Here is a 14,241-nt window from a genome sequence, read left to right on the forward strand (position 1 = left end):
CACGTCAACTCTCGACATCACCAAAACGCATTCCTATATCCTATAGCCATGACTGCATGAACAATGGCACCCGATTTTGAAGACCTGACGAGCACCTTTGTCTTCACGGCCGGTCCGCGCAATGCCACGGCCGTCTTGGCTGAGCTGCCCAAGGGCCTGCCAATGGACCCCGCCCGCCAACGACAGGGCCACCGCAAGTCGACGTTGGGCTGCGACAATTGCAAACGGCGACGAGTGAAAGCAAGCCATTCCCCTCAATCATGTACCCTATGCTGGCGAACCGTCAAAGGCGGTGGCTAACGAGACCTTCCAGTGCAACGAGGAGGTGCCGTGTGCGAGCTGCCGGCGCCGTGGCGAACGGTGCGAGCGGCCGGAGAAGGCGAAGCCGGTGTTTGAAAAGAGGCGGCAGCAAGCCGTCCCCAAAAGCATGGCGACCATGGCGCCGTCTACTGCGTCGGCACGGGCATCGGACTCGGTCGTCAATTTGCTGCATCTCAAGCTGTTCCACCACTTCCAGGCACACACGGCCGCGACCCTTGTCTTTGACGCATCTGCCTGGGCCGCCGCCCTGCAGCTCAGCGTGCGCTTCGAGTTTCTCGCAAACGCCGTTCTCTGTGTGTCGGCGCGGCATCTGGCGTCGCTCTCTGGTCCAACTGCTGCCCCCGAAGCGGCCGCCTACGCCGCAGCCGCTGCCAGCCACCTCTGCCGCGCCCTTGCCGGGCTTCGCCAGGAGCTGCAGACAAAGGACTTTTTCACCGCAACCCATCTCGACGCCTTCATTGCGACGTCGACCTTGCTCCAGTTCGAACTGTGGTCGAGCACGGACGTTGCGCCGTCGAACCACGGCCGCCGAGCCGGTTTGGACATGGAACGGGACCGGCTGTTCGCCTTCAGCGCCAGCCTCAAACAAGTGTTTCTGCAGAACGTGCCCGAAGCGCTGCGTCACCAACCCGACTCTGTGTTCATGCCGTACATCCGGCGCAATCCGGCCACTGCCTTGCACGAGCATGCCCGTATCAGTCACGACACGGCGGACGCGTACCGTGCATTCTTCGCTCCGCGTGTGCCAGAAAAGCGCCTTGGGTCGATGAAGGAGCGCTTCGACGAGACACCCCCTCTGCTCCTGCGACGGAAAAACGCATCTGCAGCGTCCCTGTGGACACCAAGAAACGACCCCGGCACCACCAACACCGCAGTCTCGGCCGAAGACGGAGGCTACGCACACGTGCTTGACGGTCTGTGTCTTCTCATGTCGTTTCTTCCAGAGAACCCATCCTGCCAACCAGATGCTACAACCCCTGAACCGCCATCTGCCCCTCTACAGGCCGACCTTGCACGATGTGTCTTCTCCTTCCCCATCCTGTGCCGTGGCACATTCGTGTCTCTGCTGCGCAAGAACGATCCGGATGCACTTTTTGTGCTCTACCATTTCTACCGCACCGCGCGCCTGATCCTCCCAGAGCCAACATGTTGGTGGGCCCACGGGCGTGCTGTCATTATGGAACAGGCGCTACACGACTGGTTGGAGACCACGTGAGTGTGTGCGTGCATACCGTTGAGGAGTTTACTTTTATCTCCGCCGCCACAAACACAATGTCTCCCTGGAGCTGGGGCCATCAGGAGTCGTTTTAGCTGCATCCCTTCGTTGAAAGAAGTTCGTATCGCTATTTTAGGACTAGCGTCTTTTCCTCTTACACGGAGAAGAGCAACAAAGCGACAATAAAGACGGAGCATACGAATTACCGAAGAAACGGATGACTGCCCTTTGGCACGTCGCCCCAATGCTTGTATATAAAGCTGTCGTCCGTTTCCAACATTTGACAAGACATGACACTGTGAATGACATAAGTCAAGTCTCAATAAGGATATACAGCTCACACCACCTCACCGGACTACCTTAGCGACTTCGACACAATGGTTGCCCTTCGTGAGGCTGTTGCCTCCAACCAGCGCATTGCTGCGACGTTTCCCAAGGGGCTGGTGGCTGTGTTTGTCGGAGGCACAAGTGGTGTTGGCGAGTACACGGTCAAGGCGTTTGCCAAGTACACCCGCAACTCGCGGGCCTACATCATCGGCCGTTCGAAGCCCAACGCCACTCGCATCGTGGCCGAGTGCTGTGCCCTGGGGCCCAGCAACTCGTTTGAGTTCATCCAGGCCGACATCAGCCTGCTGAAGACCGTTGACGACGTTTGCAGGCAAATTCGCACGAAAGAGACGGCGATCAACATTCTGTTCCAAACCCAAGGATCGATGGCGTTTCAAGCAGGTGCGTTCCTTTCGCTTTGTATTGATTTGCCTTGTGTGTGTCCCCTCGGCTGCATTCTAACATTCTGTTCTCAGTCACCTCGGAAGGTCTCTCGCTCGCCGCTGCGCTCGGCATACACTCTCGCAACCGCTTCCTTCTCAACCTGCTGCCCCTCCTCCAGCGCGCCACGACCCTGAAGCGCGTGGTCTGCGCTATGGCGGCGACGTGCGAGGGGCCCATCGACCTCGACAACCTCGGCGGCGTCGGCTTTTCGCTGTTCCGGCGCCGCGACCAGCTTGCCGCCGTGCAGACGCTTCTGCTAGAAAAGGTCCAGGAGACGGTCGCGGGCGCCGCCCCTGTCGGATTTGTGCATGACGTGCCGGGCGTCGTGCAAAGCGGCATCACGCGCGACGCCGAGGGCGTTGGCATGAAGGTGCTCATTGGCGTGACCAGCTTGCTGGGCCCGCTGATTCGGACACCCATTGACGAGTGTGCCGAAATGCATCTCTTCTACGCGACGAGCGCCCGCTTTGCCTCCTCCGCGGGTGGTGTGGCCAGCGACGGCGTCCCCCTGCAAAACGGCCTTGGCACAGCTCGGGGCAGCATCGGCAAAACGGGCAGCGGCGTGTACACGATCAACACCAAGGGGGAACCTTCGCCGCCTCGTGTGGAAGAGGTCCTGGCTGGGCACCGGAACGACGGCACGGCGACCAAGTTGTGGGACATTGTCCTGGCCGAGTCCAAGAAAATCACGGGCAGCGAATGGCTTGCGTGAGGCGGGGAGCCCATGGTCTTTTTGCCTTGGGCAAGAAAGGGATGTACCCATTGTCTTTTATTGCATTCGAGTTTGGGACTTGCGTTCTCGTGTTTTCATACTGTCGTAGTGCACAGTTTCTCATTTTCATATTTTCCACGTCCTTCTTCTGTGTACAGACACCAAGCCTTCGTGCCACGAACTTGATCTTATCCATGTTATCGCTCGGCGCCATGCCTTTGTTCTATTGTTCTAGATTGCTGGTAGGACAATGCGACCCTTCCCAGTCTTGCATCGGCTTGCGTCTCTCAGTGAAAGCACTCTGATGTGCATTGTGATGGCCGGCCGGGCTTTCTTTGCGTAGTTGATATAAAGGCGCCCCTGCGAAGAGTGCGCCCCAAGGCGCCAAACGTCGAGGCAATACGCTTGCCGTCGACGCCGTGCCTCTGACGAGGCGGGATGCTGGTAACAAAGCACCACAAAGAGCCCGTCCAATGCCGGTCCACGTTGTCTGCCGCAGCGCAGGCTTTGGCAGGGGATTCCGCGGAATGAGCGTATGGTCGCGCAGAGTCCAATGCGGATGCGCAGTTACCATAACCAGGGTGTAGGCTGTACACAGGTGTTGCTGACGATTCAGGAGTCGTTTCAATACACTACTCGTCGACCCGCGCATGCGCTTCATTCAGGACAGCCCTGCGGCCTCCATGGGCCAGATCATGTGTGCCATCCACTCCACGGGCATAATGGAGCGAATGCCGCGCACCTCGCGCGTGGCAATGGGCTCGCGGCTGTCCTCGCCGCCCAGCCACCAGACGCCGCCGGAGGCCTGGGAGAGCTTGGAGATTTTGCTGACGGCGGCAAAGAAGTGGGCCAGGACGACGAGGGCGCGCGGGCGGCGCTCGCTGACAAAGTCGACAAAGCGCGGCGGCATGACCATGGTGAAGCCCTGGACGCGGCGGCACAGGACGTAGACGGGCTCGCCGCGGCGCATGGACAGCTGCAGCGAGCCGACGTAGCTGAGCGTCTTTTCGTAGGCGTCGCGGGTGGCGGCGTCGGCCCAGTCGTCGCCGGAGGGCAGGTCCTGGGCCAGGACGGCGCGAAAGGGCGCGCGGTTGCTGGCGTCAAAGTAGGACTCGTCAAAGCCCATGCGCGGCTGGGCGTTGGCAATGGTCAGCATGACGGACTTGGAGGCCTCGCCCGTCTTGAGGATGGCCTCGATGCTCGTCCAGATGACGGCGCCGGCGCCGCGGCCGAGGCGCAGCCAGTCCATGGGCGGCGTGTAGGTGTCGATGACGCGCTCGTCGAGCATGGCAAAGGACTGGACGAGCATGACGAGCGAGGCCAGGCAGACGGCGTCGGCGCTGTCGAGCGTCAGCGTGTCGACCATGCGGCGCTGGACGCGCATGGCGGCGACCAGGTACGCCTGGCGCGCGCGGAACAGGGTGTGGTTGCGCGGCTCGCTGCGCAGCATGTGCGTCGCCGAGAGGGACAGGATGGCGTACAGGATGTTGTCGTAGCGCAGGGCCAGCGGCGGCACGGTCTTGGTCCACAGGTCGTTCCAGTCCTGCGACGGCGAGGCGGGGGACTGCACGCCGAGGTTGTAGAGGTAGTTTTGCATGAGGCGGTGCTCGAGCAGGCGGCGCGTGCGCGACTCGGGCAGGAGGCAGTCGTTTTCGGCGTCGGTGGCCACGGCGGACGGCGCTGCCGACAAGGACGAGGACGAGGACGAGGACGAGGACGCCTCTTCGGCATTGGACCACAGCTGCAGCATGGCCGAAAAGTTGTGCGCGTCGTGCTCCTGGGGACTCTGGCCGTTGCCGGAGCTGGCGTCGCCAAAGTCGGTGCCGGTGGCGGAGGTGCCGGGCGAGTGCAAGGGATGAGACTGGGAGTGTGCGTGGGAATGCCCGTGCGGCTGTGGCTGTGGCTGTGGATGCGAAGGCGGGTGAGGCGTGGTCGATGCGGCCGATGTGGCCGACGTGGGTGTCAGGGAGGGCGAGATCTGGGAGACAGACATCGGGGCGGCATGCGGTCCCGGGCGGCGCGTGGCTGCCGGGGATGGGAGCTGGTGTGGTGGCGAGCAGCGGCCGGGCGCATCAGCCGTGGGCCAGGCGCAATCGAGGCCGAGGCGGGAGCAGTTGCTGCACACCGGCCGGACCTCGTCGCACTTGACCCGCCGCGTCTTGCATTTGGTGCAGCCGTTTCGCGACTTGCGGTGGCCCACCTTGGCGGCCCGCCGCCCGGCAGGTCCGTCCATTGTCATGCGTCACGGGCGCTGTTGACGTTGGCGATCGGATGCGACGGAGGCGTGACACACGGGGAGGTCTTTCGCGTGTTTCGCAGCTCTTGGGAGTGTCCGCGCCCGGTCCGAGTTGTCGCATGCCGAGGTGCACAGTTTGGGCCTTCAACTCGCAGTATTTGTCGGCATTGATGGCGCCCGTGTGGTCAAACCCATGCGATCGTTTCTTTCAGTAGCGGAAGACGACCGTTAGGCCATACGTCAGTTCTGTAGGCAGCTAGCATAGCATATAATAAATGTGGGGCCATGCATGGGCCATCACGTAAGCTGTCGTCGAGCGGCATCATTCAGTGTGAAGCCTTCGAACGACAACGGCTGCCAAAGCTGTTTACAGAAGTAAGAAGCATTACTGTAAAGCGCAGCTATTTATTGATAGAATACTTATTTATGGTACAGTCCTGTGCAACGAGCGCTTTGTGCACAGTCATTGATAGTGCAGATAGCATGTACGGTGTATATGCTATGCAATTAAAGAGAATAGAACTAACCACACAATACGCGTGGAGCCTCGGACGACATAGGACCATTGCGGGCTTGGCGCTCTCCATTTTCACTTACACAAAGGCGTTCAGTCGAGAACCTTAGAACAACGTCCCTCTGAGCCTGAGCTCAAACCAAATCCACCTTACGAAAAGGCCCGTTTACACGTCTCCGCTGCAACACGCAATATGGCACCACAATTGACCTGAACCTGCTTTTTATTCATTTTACTTTATTTATTTTTGTGTATATGCATATCTCGGACAAACGTTCCGCTTTGGGTTGTTTTTCTCTTTTGCCTCAAGGTGGGATCTTCGACCCCCGCTCAGAGCCTCGTTGTCACGCTGTTCAGCCCTTTCCAGCTTATCGGTGTCTGTTTTTCACAATCTGAGACGGCCTTGGCTCTGTGTTCGTCCTTCCATTGCTTCCATTTCCACTATTTATTTCTTCCATACCGCACACTGCTACGCTGCTGCATCTGCCCAAGGCCGACCAGCTGCCTCTTTCAGGTTGCTTCTCAGCTGTTCAGCAGTGTGCGGGCCCACCCGCTGTACCTGGCGTTAGCGTTGTATTGGTACACGATTCTGCGCCAAAACTGGGGCACATCGCCATGATACGCCTTGGCTCTTTTCTTTTTCCTTTGGCGTGGTGGTTTGTGCGCTGTTCGCCCTTCCTAAACAGGAAGCTCCGTACAGGTCGAGTTTTCAAACAGGGTCCCTCAAAGTATCAAAAACGTTCTCAACAACTTGCAGGCCGTCAAGGCCCAGTTCGGTGACTTAAAACGGGTGGAGACCGGTACATAGACTTCGTCTCCGTGAAAATAGGGCGTAGGGCAGTTGGTGCGTCTTCGCCGATGTAAAGGGGCTTGTAGGTACTGGTGAGCATGTGAAAGTCAGGCCGCGATGTACTTGAGAAGAAAAATAAATAACAAAATACAGAAATAATACACACACACACACGCACACACAATAGAAGATACAAAACGCCACAATACAAACTGCTGCACACTTGACACCTCCACCCCCTGGACCCGTAATTACATTGCCTGTGAAGATGAATGGAGGTTTCTTGCAAAAGCCTCATCGGAGTCAAGTCGAGAGAGCATGTGCCCACCACCCATCGCATTGCCTCTCGTCCTCTGGAAAATGGACAGCTGAGGGGTCTGTGCACGTCCGGTCGGGGACTGTATCAATGTATCATCGTACGAACGATTTGCTACCTGACCGCATGGTCGGCATTCAGGGGTGGCGGAAGCAGTTCGTGCTCCGCGGCTGGCGTTTGTCTTGTCCGTCCAGTCGTCGTATATAGGAGTGAAGATGCTGTCCTTCTTCGTCCTTGGCAGTCTGCTTTCTTCGGTCGTCGTCGAAGTAGCTGGCCGCACGTCGCCTACATCAGTGTGTCGCCTCCGTTCGTACTTGAGTCCTCCGTCTTTTGACTACACGCCCGTTTGCCACCGTCGTCATGGATGACCGTGGGCCGCAGTTCGCCGCTGTCCTCGTTGTCTCTCTCGCACTGAGCATCGTGTCGACCATCCTGCGCTGCTACTCCATGGCCGGTCTCCTCAAGCGCTTCTACCTTGAAGACTGGTTGGCTGTTCTTTCGTTGGTACGTCCTCTGCTGTCAAGATGTTCGAGCCGTATTGGCGCCCGTCACACTCACACGTCGCGTAGTGCCTCTATTGCGTGTACACCGCTGCTGGCCTTCGATGTGTCCATTTCGGCGTCGGCCAACACGTCGTCAATGTCCCGCCCGAATCCCGCGTGAACGCCGTGCTCTGGCGCTGGGTCGCCTCGCTGCTGTACATTGCCATCTCCACCCTGTCCAAGCACGTCGTCGGCCTCTTTTTGCTGCGCATCTGCTCCCACTGCCGCTGGCAGCGCTGGACCATTTTGATCCTCTTGGCCGTCGTTACCGTCTTCAACATCTTGTACTTCTTCTTCGATGTCTTCTCCTGCCACCCCGTCGCGTATGTATGGACCCGCTACGCCAAACCGCCGCGTCCGGCAACCGGCGCCAATTGCCATGCCGCCTCCTTCGCCACGGTCACCATATATGTCTCCGCCTTTCTCAACGTCGTGGCCGACTGGATCCTCGCCATCCTGCCGTGCTACCTTGTGTGGCAGGCCAAGATGGAACTCCGCAAGAGGCTTTCGGTTTGCTGTGTCCTCGCCCTGGGCTCCGTGGCGTCCGTCGCCACGATTGTCCGCATTCCCTATGCCAGCGGGATCTTGAACCAACCGGATTTCCTGTACAACTGTACCGACATCGCCATCTGGAGCACGCTCGAGATCGGCATCGCCCTCACCGCATCGTCGCTGGCCACGCTGACGCCGCTGTTCCGCAAGATAAAGTTCTTTTCAACGACGTATGCGACGTCGCGCACGGGCGGCGAGTCGGGTGCCACAGCCAAGCCAGGACGGTTGCCATCCTCGGTGCAGACAGGCGCACAGCGTGGAGAACGCAGAGGTACAGAAGAAAGCAGCCAGAACCAAGAATGCGATGGCCATCGTTGGATGGGGAGTGGTGATGGCGATTTTGGGTCTGATCTCGAGTTGCAGCCCATGGAACAGCTGTCGTCTGGGAGTGATCGTCGTCTGAGAGAGACCCTTGTGGTTTGAGCAGCTGCAGCTGCACATGCGAGAGTAGACTAGAAATAAAGCAACATTTGAACGGTATCAAACAGGTGGACAGCGTTACACGAGAAGTAGGTCCCTTACTTTGCTGCCCCAGAACAGGTCGACGTGCGGCGATGCTTTGTCCCATGTAACGTAGTGCCCATGGCCAAATCGCTCCCAGGCACCTGGCACTTTTGCTGACGGCCGCAGGGCCAAAAAATAGACGGTGTGCGAGCCAGCCTCGCGTCTGCGGAACACTTGCATGAGCATAGAAAGGCCGGGGACGAGTGTCGTGTGCGGTGTGGCTGTCGCCATAATGTTGGCGTCAATATCCTGCCATGCCACGTCGTCGCTCGGCCACACACGGCACGTGCTGCACCATCTTTCCTTGGTGGTTCGGCCAGGTTCGTCTTCCTCGTCGACGATCTGGCGGATGTGTCGACCTCGGTTGTATTGGCAGCTGCGGGTCAACCCATTGTCTGTGTCGACATCTGTGGCGCTGCCGTTCGTGAGTAGCCACCGCTGCCGCACGCGGGTGTTGTGCGTTGAATCATCTGCAACCCAGCACGGTAAATCAGGGCTTTCCATGAACACGTCAGGAGTCTGCACGTCATCGCAGAAGACACTGTATGAAAAGCCATTGCATGCGCGCACAATGTTGGGCCGGGACACAAGGGGCCGGGCACGACTTGCTGGACCGCCTTGACCGGATATTGTGTCCGCAGGTGCCATTGTGCGCACGGCAGCCGGCACAACAGTTGCCGTCAGCGTCACGCCAGTGACTTTGGCATTTGTCTTCACGATGGTGTGCGGTCTGAAGTCGTGGACATGGAGCAAGCTCTCCGTATCTTCCGAGTAGATCATGGAATAGCCCACAGGTGCATCAATCGAGGCCCAAGACCATGATGGGGCGTGCAAGTCTGGAGACTGCCGTCGCGTGGTCGGCTGTTGCGGACCAGATGGTGGTGGAGTTGACGACGCAAGGCTGTTTTGCGACACCCCCCACATCAGCTGCTGGGCGAAGTCGGCGACAAAGAGGCCTTCGACGTAGGCTGTCCGGATCACGGTGTTGTCGAGGCTGAGTGGCGGAAGGCGAGACACGGGCGCACCACCTTGGCTGGACATGATGGTCCCTTCCACCATGCGGGCCAAGCCGTCCATGGCGATAAGCTTGTCCGAGAGGCGTGTCAAACTGCGTCGTGAATATTGCTCCACAAGCGACATCCAGTTCAGCTTCGCGATCACGCTTCGACCATCGTTGCTGTTGCTGTTAGATGTCTTCTTCTTTATGTCGTCGTCGAGAGAACGCAGGCTGCGGCCCAGCATGGGCAGATGCGGCGCTTCGAAACCGGTGGTCTCACCACATTCACAGTGGTGTGTCGTCTGGCATTCCCAAGCCATTTCGTACTCGAAAAAGTGCAGGATCCGTCGCGGCAGCACAACTTCTTGCAGCGTCCAGCCACGCGACCCAAGCGGTGCCGTAGGGAGCGAGTGGATCTGTTTGTATTCCGCACGGAGAATCATCTTTGCCTTTCGACGCGCCGTGGCGTCCCCGTTCTCGCGACCAATCTCCTCGGTCCAGAAGACGCGCTGGTGCTCGTCTTTGCCAAACTCTTGCGCCCCCAGAAAACCATGCTGGCAAGCAGATGCCCGGTGTGCGGCAATCGTTACGTGCGACCGTTGGTAGACGTTGCACATCTGCGCAGCCTCGCGGCGCCAATCGTCGCCGTCGTCTTGCACGATGCAGAGCGCATCAATCCACAAATAGCGTACATGTAGACGCCGGCATACCAGCACAGCATCTTGGATGGTCCGCGGCAGTGTCGACAACTCGATGCCGCGCTGGGGGTCCATGTGGGCGGCCACATTGCCTTTCTTCGTAGTGACGGTGCCGCTCGGGTCTGGACCCCAGCAATAACTGAGCGCAATGTACGGCGAACCGGCTGGGGCATTTTGGACAAGAGAAATGCGGGCGCTGTCGCTGCCGCCAACGTCAAGCACGCGTGTCGGTACAAACGCGTCTGCTGGTGACGATGTCGCTTTCGAATTTGGCGTCGTGGAAAAGAACGGCTGCGCGCAGCCCGTGTGGTTCTTCGCACAGGTTTCTAACCACTTGTTGGCCGAGCGAAATGCATCTTCGCTCTGGGTATTGGCCACCACGTTGGAACGGAGAGCAAAAGCAAACTGGCTGTTGAAAATCGGGCCGTCAGCGTGACCATAGATGTTGAGCACGCCCGTACTGTCACGGCCGCGGAGGCGGATGGCAAGGCTGTTTGGGCACAAGAGCACCGACATCGTATGGCTCCGCACTTTGGCTGCCCACGCCGGTGTCATAACGGCGAGACCGTCTGCCACGACGCGGCAGCACGGGCATCCAGCTGCGGCGGCCGCCTGGATGCGGTCGACGGTGGTCGTCTCGGTGGTACTTGACCCATTGTGCCACATCTTGAGCTTGAACCAGTAGATGTGGCAGCCTTGACAGACGGTGTTTGCAGCACCGATATCCATCGTGGTGTCCGGCATGGCGCGCTCTTGTCGATTGGTCTCGTGCTCTTGGCATGTTGCTCACAGGACCTTTGATTGAGGTTATTTGACCGCCTCATCGTCGCAACCTGGATCCCCTGGCTCTTCCTGCATGGAGCTACCCAATAACTTGTTAGCCTAGGCTGGAAGGATGCGAAACGGCCATGCTTTACTGAGCTAGTTGGCGTCTTGAGGCTCTGCGCAGAAGTCATCCAGCACAACCAATTGCCGGAAAGCCTCTTCAGTCTTCTGTCGAGAATGACATACTGTTCATGTCTGCTGATTCTGTGTCTTTTCCACCCAAACTTTACCATTTCCAGGCCTTTGCAGATGTTGCGCTACTCTGCTATCTGGAGAGAATGCATTGCTCTGAAAGCTGGCCAGCCATCTGGAAAAACGGCGCGGAGCGAATATTCAAACGTACCAGCACGTTTCGTTTTGCTGGGTGTGGCGGTCCGCGTCGTGCGCTGACCTTGGTCGAAAGGTAGATTTGAGGAATCACGGTCACAGACGCCGTCGGGGCTGACCTGGATCAGGGAAAACCCGGCTGACTTGGAGGGTCGCATTTGGGTTGGGTTTGCGGGGCACCTGGGGCTAAGCTTTTAGTGACTTGTAGTATTCCACAACGGCTTTGATTCCAGTCTTACAGTGCACAGCCCCTGAATCGGAATCACGAACGGTGGAAACTGAAAGGTTGGCTTTGGGTCGCACCTGCAGCGTTGACATCTGTGTAATGTTGATGCGGAAGCTGAGATTGGTCCTTCCTTTTTAACTTTTCGACACCGTAAGTGCAACCCAAAACGGCCCAATTGAGAAGGAGCATACGGTAGTGGCATTTGGCAGATTCGACGTCACGCGAGATTGTATTCACCAGGACCTGTGGAACAACGATACACGGCTGCTATTTACAAGTTTTGCTCGATGCCAATTGCTAACGCGGAGGACTGCTGGATCCGCTTAAATCAGCCTCAAAACGTGTCTCTTGTCCAGGACGGCATTTCTGTGGAGAGGCAATGTCCGCTGGAAGTCGCTCCTTCCTTAACCAAGTCGAGGGCAATCCTGGGGCTTTGCCCAAATGGGTAATGTTCATCATCATTGCACCGGTTCCAGCAGGAACGAAGGACGGAGTTGAATTGTCCCTTGCCGGTGCGGTGGTCGGATCGCGCTTTCCTGTACGCCCCAAAACTTTGACGGAACCCCCATCAATTTCCCTCTGTGTCATCCCCTGCCAGACACGCTGAGATGTGTTGTGAATATGTGACTTGGGCCGGCTCGGCTGCACACGCTCCTTTTGTCAACTCTTTGCCCCGCTGCCATCTCCTCCACCTCGCACGAAATTTGAATTTGCAACATACTTAAAGGACGGGCTCTCCTCTCTCCATCCTCTTGCCAAGCTGTTATTCCTTCCACCAGTTCCTCCCATGTTTCTGCTGGCTGGTCACTGGTATGCCCTTCTCTAGCCCTCTTACGGCGACCTTTGGTTTCTTTTGCATTGTCGTTGCAGCTATTTCATGACCATGGACGGCCTCTTGCGTGGCCTGGCACAGAGGCCCCTGCTCGGCGGTGCTGCTATTGTCGTCATTGGACTCGTGCTCTACCTCGCGCTTGTTAACAGACGGATGCGCGGCGTCCCCGACGACGCCATGAAGGTGAAGCAGCCGAGCTGGACCGCCCAGGTACTGCACGACACCTACGCCCGATTGGAAAAAAATCCCATCAATGTCGAGACAACAAAGGCCGGTCTGCCGCCGAAGCTGGAGCGCCGCTACATTGTAACTGGTGGCTGCGGTACGTGCTCGCAGAAGTCCACCGTTGTATTTGGAAACTTTGCTGACAACAACAACAAAGGCCTCGTCGGTGGTTATCTCGTCCTGCAACTGTTGGCACGCGGCCAGCCACCGGAGAGCATTCGCATTGTCGATTTCCAGGAGATGCATCGCCGAGACATGCTCGACGGCCCCGCACGCCATGTTGAAGTCGTTCACACCGACGTCTCGTCGCCTGCCTCCACCGACGCTGCGTTTGGCAAGCCGTGGCCCAAGTCTGTGGCAAAGCTGCCGCTGACCGTCTTCCACACCGCTGCTGTTATTGTGCCGTCTGACCGTACGCAGTCCGCCTACCGGTTCTTGGAGCGCATAAATATCGAAGGTACCAAGAACGTGCTGGCTTCGTCTCGTCGCGCAGGCGCCGATGTGCTGGTGTATACGGCTTCGGCATCGATTGTCATTCGCTTTGTCGAGTTCTTTTTGGCACCGTGGCGCCTGCTCACGGGCTGGCCCAAGCATTTTGTGCAGCAACTCAACGAGGACGACTTTTTCCACCCCCTGCGTCCGTTCAGCCAGTTTTTCTCGGCCTACGCAGCGTCCAAGGCAGCCGCGGAGCGCATCGTCTGCGAGGCCAATTGCGAGACTCTGCGCACGGGCTCGATCCGACCGGCCAACGGGATCTATGGCCACCCGACGGACAACACTGTGGGTCAACCGCTCAACGGTTCTGTGCAGCCGACGTGGTGCTTTAATATCGTCAACTCGTTTCTGCACGGCATGAACTGCGCTGTGGCGCATCTGAACTTTGAAGCTGTTCTGGCAGACCCTCGTTCATCGACAATGCCCCAGGCCGGTCGTCCGTTCTCGGTGACGGACCCCAACGGCGCCATCCAGTTCCAAGATCTGTATTTTGCGATTGAGAAGCTCAGCATCACGCCATTCCGCACAATCGCGCTGCTTCCGGTGCAGATGTTGTTGATGTCGTATGCCGTAGAGGCGTACATCAAGCTGCCCCAGCGCTTCCCCGTCTTGAAAACTATCCTGCCAGCCCTGACTGGTGACATTAAGCACCTACAGCCTGCACTGTTTTCTATTGTGACGCATTTGTACGCAACCAACGACCCCGTCAGCAAGTCGGTCAAGGAGGGCGGGCTGGGATACCGTGGCCTGATCACAACGCTTGATGGACTTGTACAACAGCTGCTCGACTGGAATTTGGAGCACAAGGGCGTAGATCGGAGCGCCTGGGTCAGATACCGCAGCAGTGTTTCCATGGCGGAAGATCTGAACAAGATTGGCGCAACGGCCAAGACATTGCAGAAATAGGCACTGGAGAGTGACGGATGAAGTGGCCAGATTTCGCAGAAAAACAAAGACAGTTTTTGTGTCCAACAACCTAATACACAACAATCATATCCTAATTCTTTGTCTCGCTTCTCGTTAAAGCATGTCGTGTGACAAATATCCTTTTACGACCTAACCTTCACGTAAGTTTTAAACGTCTAATATTAATCACCGACATCGATTTCAGATCTTCACCCAGTGACCTACTCGAAAACTAA

At 57.8% G+C, this 14,241-nt stretch overlaps 7 protein-coding genes across 7 annotated transcripts; 4 read left to right on the forward strand and 3 right to left on the reverse strand.

Moving 5' to 3' along the window:
- Nucleotides 1-63: 63 nt before the first annotated feature.
- SPSK_04260 (uncharacterized protein) lies at nucleotides 64-1,537 on the forward strand (the record flags this gene model as incomplete). Its single annotated transcript, XM_016731071.1, has 2 exons — nucleotides 64-234; nucleotides 314-1,537. 2 exons carry the CDS (start codon nucleotides 64-66, stop codon nucleotides 1,535-1,537), a joined length of 1,395 nt encoding a protein of 464 aa, XP_016586004.1.
- A 377-nt stretch (nucleotides 1,538-1,914) lies between these two features.
- SPSK_04401 (uncharacterized protein) lies at nucleotides 1,915-3,020 on the forward strand (the record flags this gene model as incomplete). The annotated part of the gene is made up of 2 exons (XM_016731208.1): nucleotides 1,915-2,266; nucleotides 2,341-3,020. 2 exons carry the CDS (start codon nucleotides 1,915-1,917, stop codon nucleotides 3,018-3,020), a joined length of 1,032 nt encoding a protein of 343 aa, XP_016586005.1.
- A 661-nt stretch (nucleotides 3,021-3,681) lies between these two features.
- On the reverse strand, nucleotides 3,682-5,253 carry SPSK_04230 (uncharacterized protein; the record flags this gene model as incomplete). Its single annotated transcript, XM_016731041.1, has 1 exon — nucleotides 3,682-5,253. The coding sequence occupies one exon, from the start codon at nucleotides 5,251-5,253 to the stop codon at nucleotides 3,682-3,684; it is 1,572 nt and encodes a 523-aa protein (XP_016586006.1).
- A 1,983-nt stretch (nucleotides 5,254-7,236) lies between these two features.
- Nucleotides 7,237-8,393, forward strand: SPSK_04378 (cation-transporting ATPase 4; the record flags this gene model as incomplete). Its single annotated transcript, XM_016731186.1, has 2 exons — nucleotides 7,237-7,380; nucleotides 7,446-8,393. The coding sequence occupies 2 exons, from the start codon at nucleotides 7,237-7,239 to the stop codon at nucleotides 8,391-8,393; spliced, it is 1,092 nt and encodes a 363-aa protein (XP_016586007.1).
- A 75-nt stretch (nucleotides 8,394-8,468) lies between these two features.
- SPSK_04020 (tol-like protein) lies at nucleotides 8,469-10,898 on the reverse strand (the record flags this gene model as incomplete). The annotated part of the gene is made up of 1 exon (XM_016730834.1): nucleotides 8,469-10,898. The coding sequence occupies one exon, from the start codon at nucleotides 10,896-10,898 to the stop codon at nucleotides 8,469-8,471; it is 2,430 nt and encodes an 809-aa protein (XP_016586008.1).
- A 192-nt stretch (nucleotides 10,899-11,090) lies between these two features.
- Nucleotides 11,091-11,479, reverse strand: SPSK_04665 (uncharacterized protein; the record flags this gene model as incomplete). Its single annotated transcript, XM_016731465.1, has 2 exons — nucleotides 11,091-11,179; nucleotides 11,338-11,479. The coding sequence occupies 2 exons, from the start codon at nucleotides 11,477-11,479 to the stop codon at nucleotides 11,091-11,093; spliced, it is 231 nt and encodes a 76-aa protein (XP_016586009.1).
- A 951-nt stretch (nucleotides 11,480-12,430) lies between these two features.
- SPSK_04229 (uncharacterized protein) lies at nucleotides 12,431-14,005 on the forward strand (the record flags this gene model as incomplete). Its single annotated transcript, XM_016731040.1, has 1 exon — nucleotides 12,431-14,005. The coding sequence occupies one exon, from the start codon at nucleotides 12,431-12,433 to the stop codon at nucleotides 14,003-14,005; it is 1,575 nt and encodes a 524-aa protein (XP_016586010.1).
- Between the last annotated feature and the right edge of the window lie 236 nt (nucleotides 14,006-14,241).

Source organism: Sporothrix schenckii, assembly GCF_000961545.1.
Source record: "Sporothrix schenckii 1099-18 chromosome Unknown Cont47, whole genome shotgun sequence".
NCBI lineage: Eukaryota > Fungi > Ascomycota > Sordariomycetes > Ophiostomatales > Ophiostomataceae > Sporothrix > Sporothrix schenckii.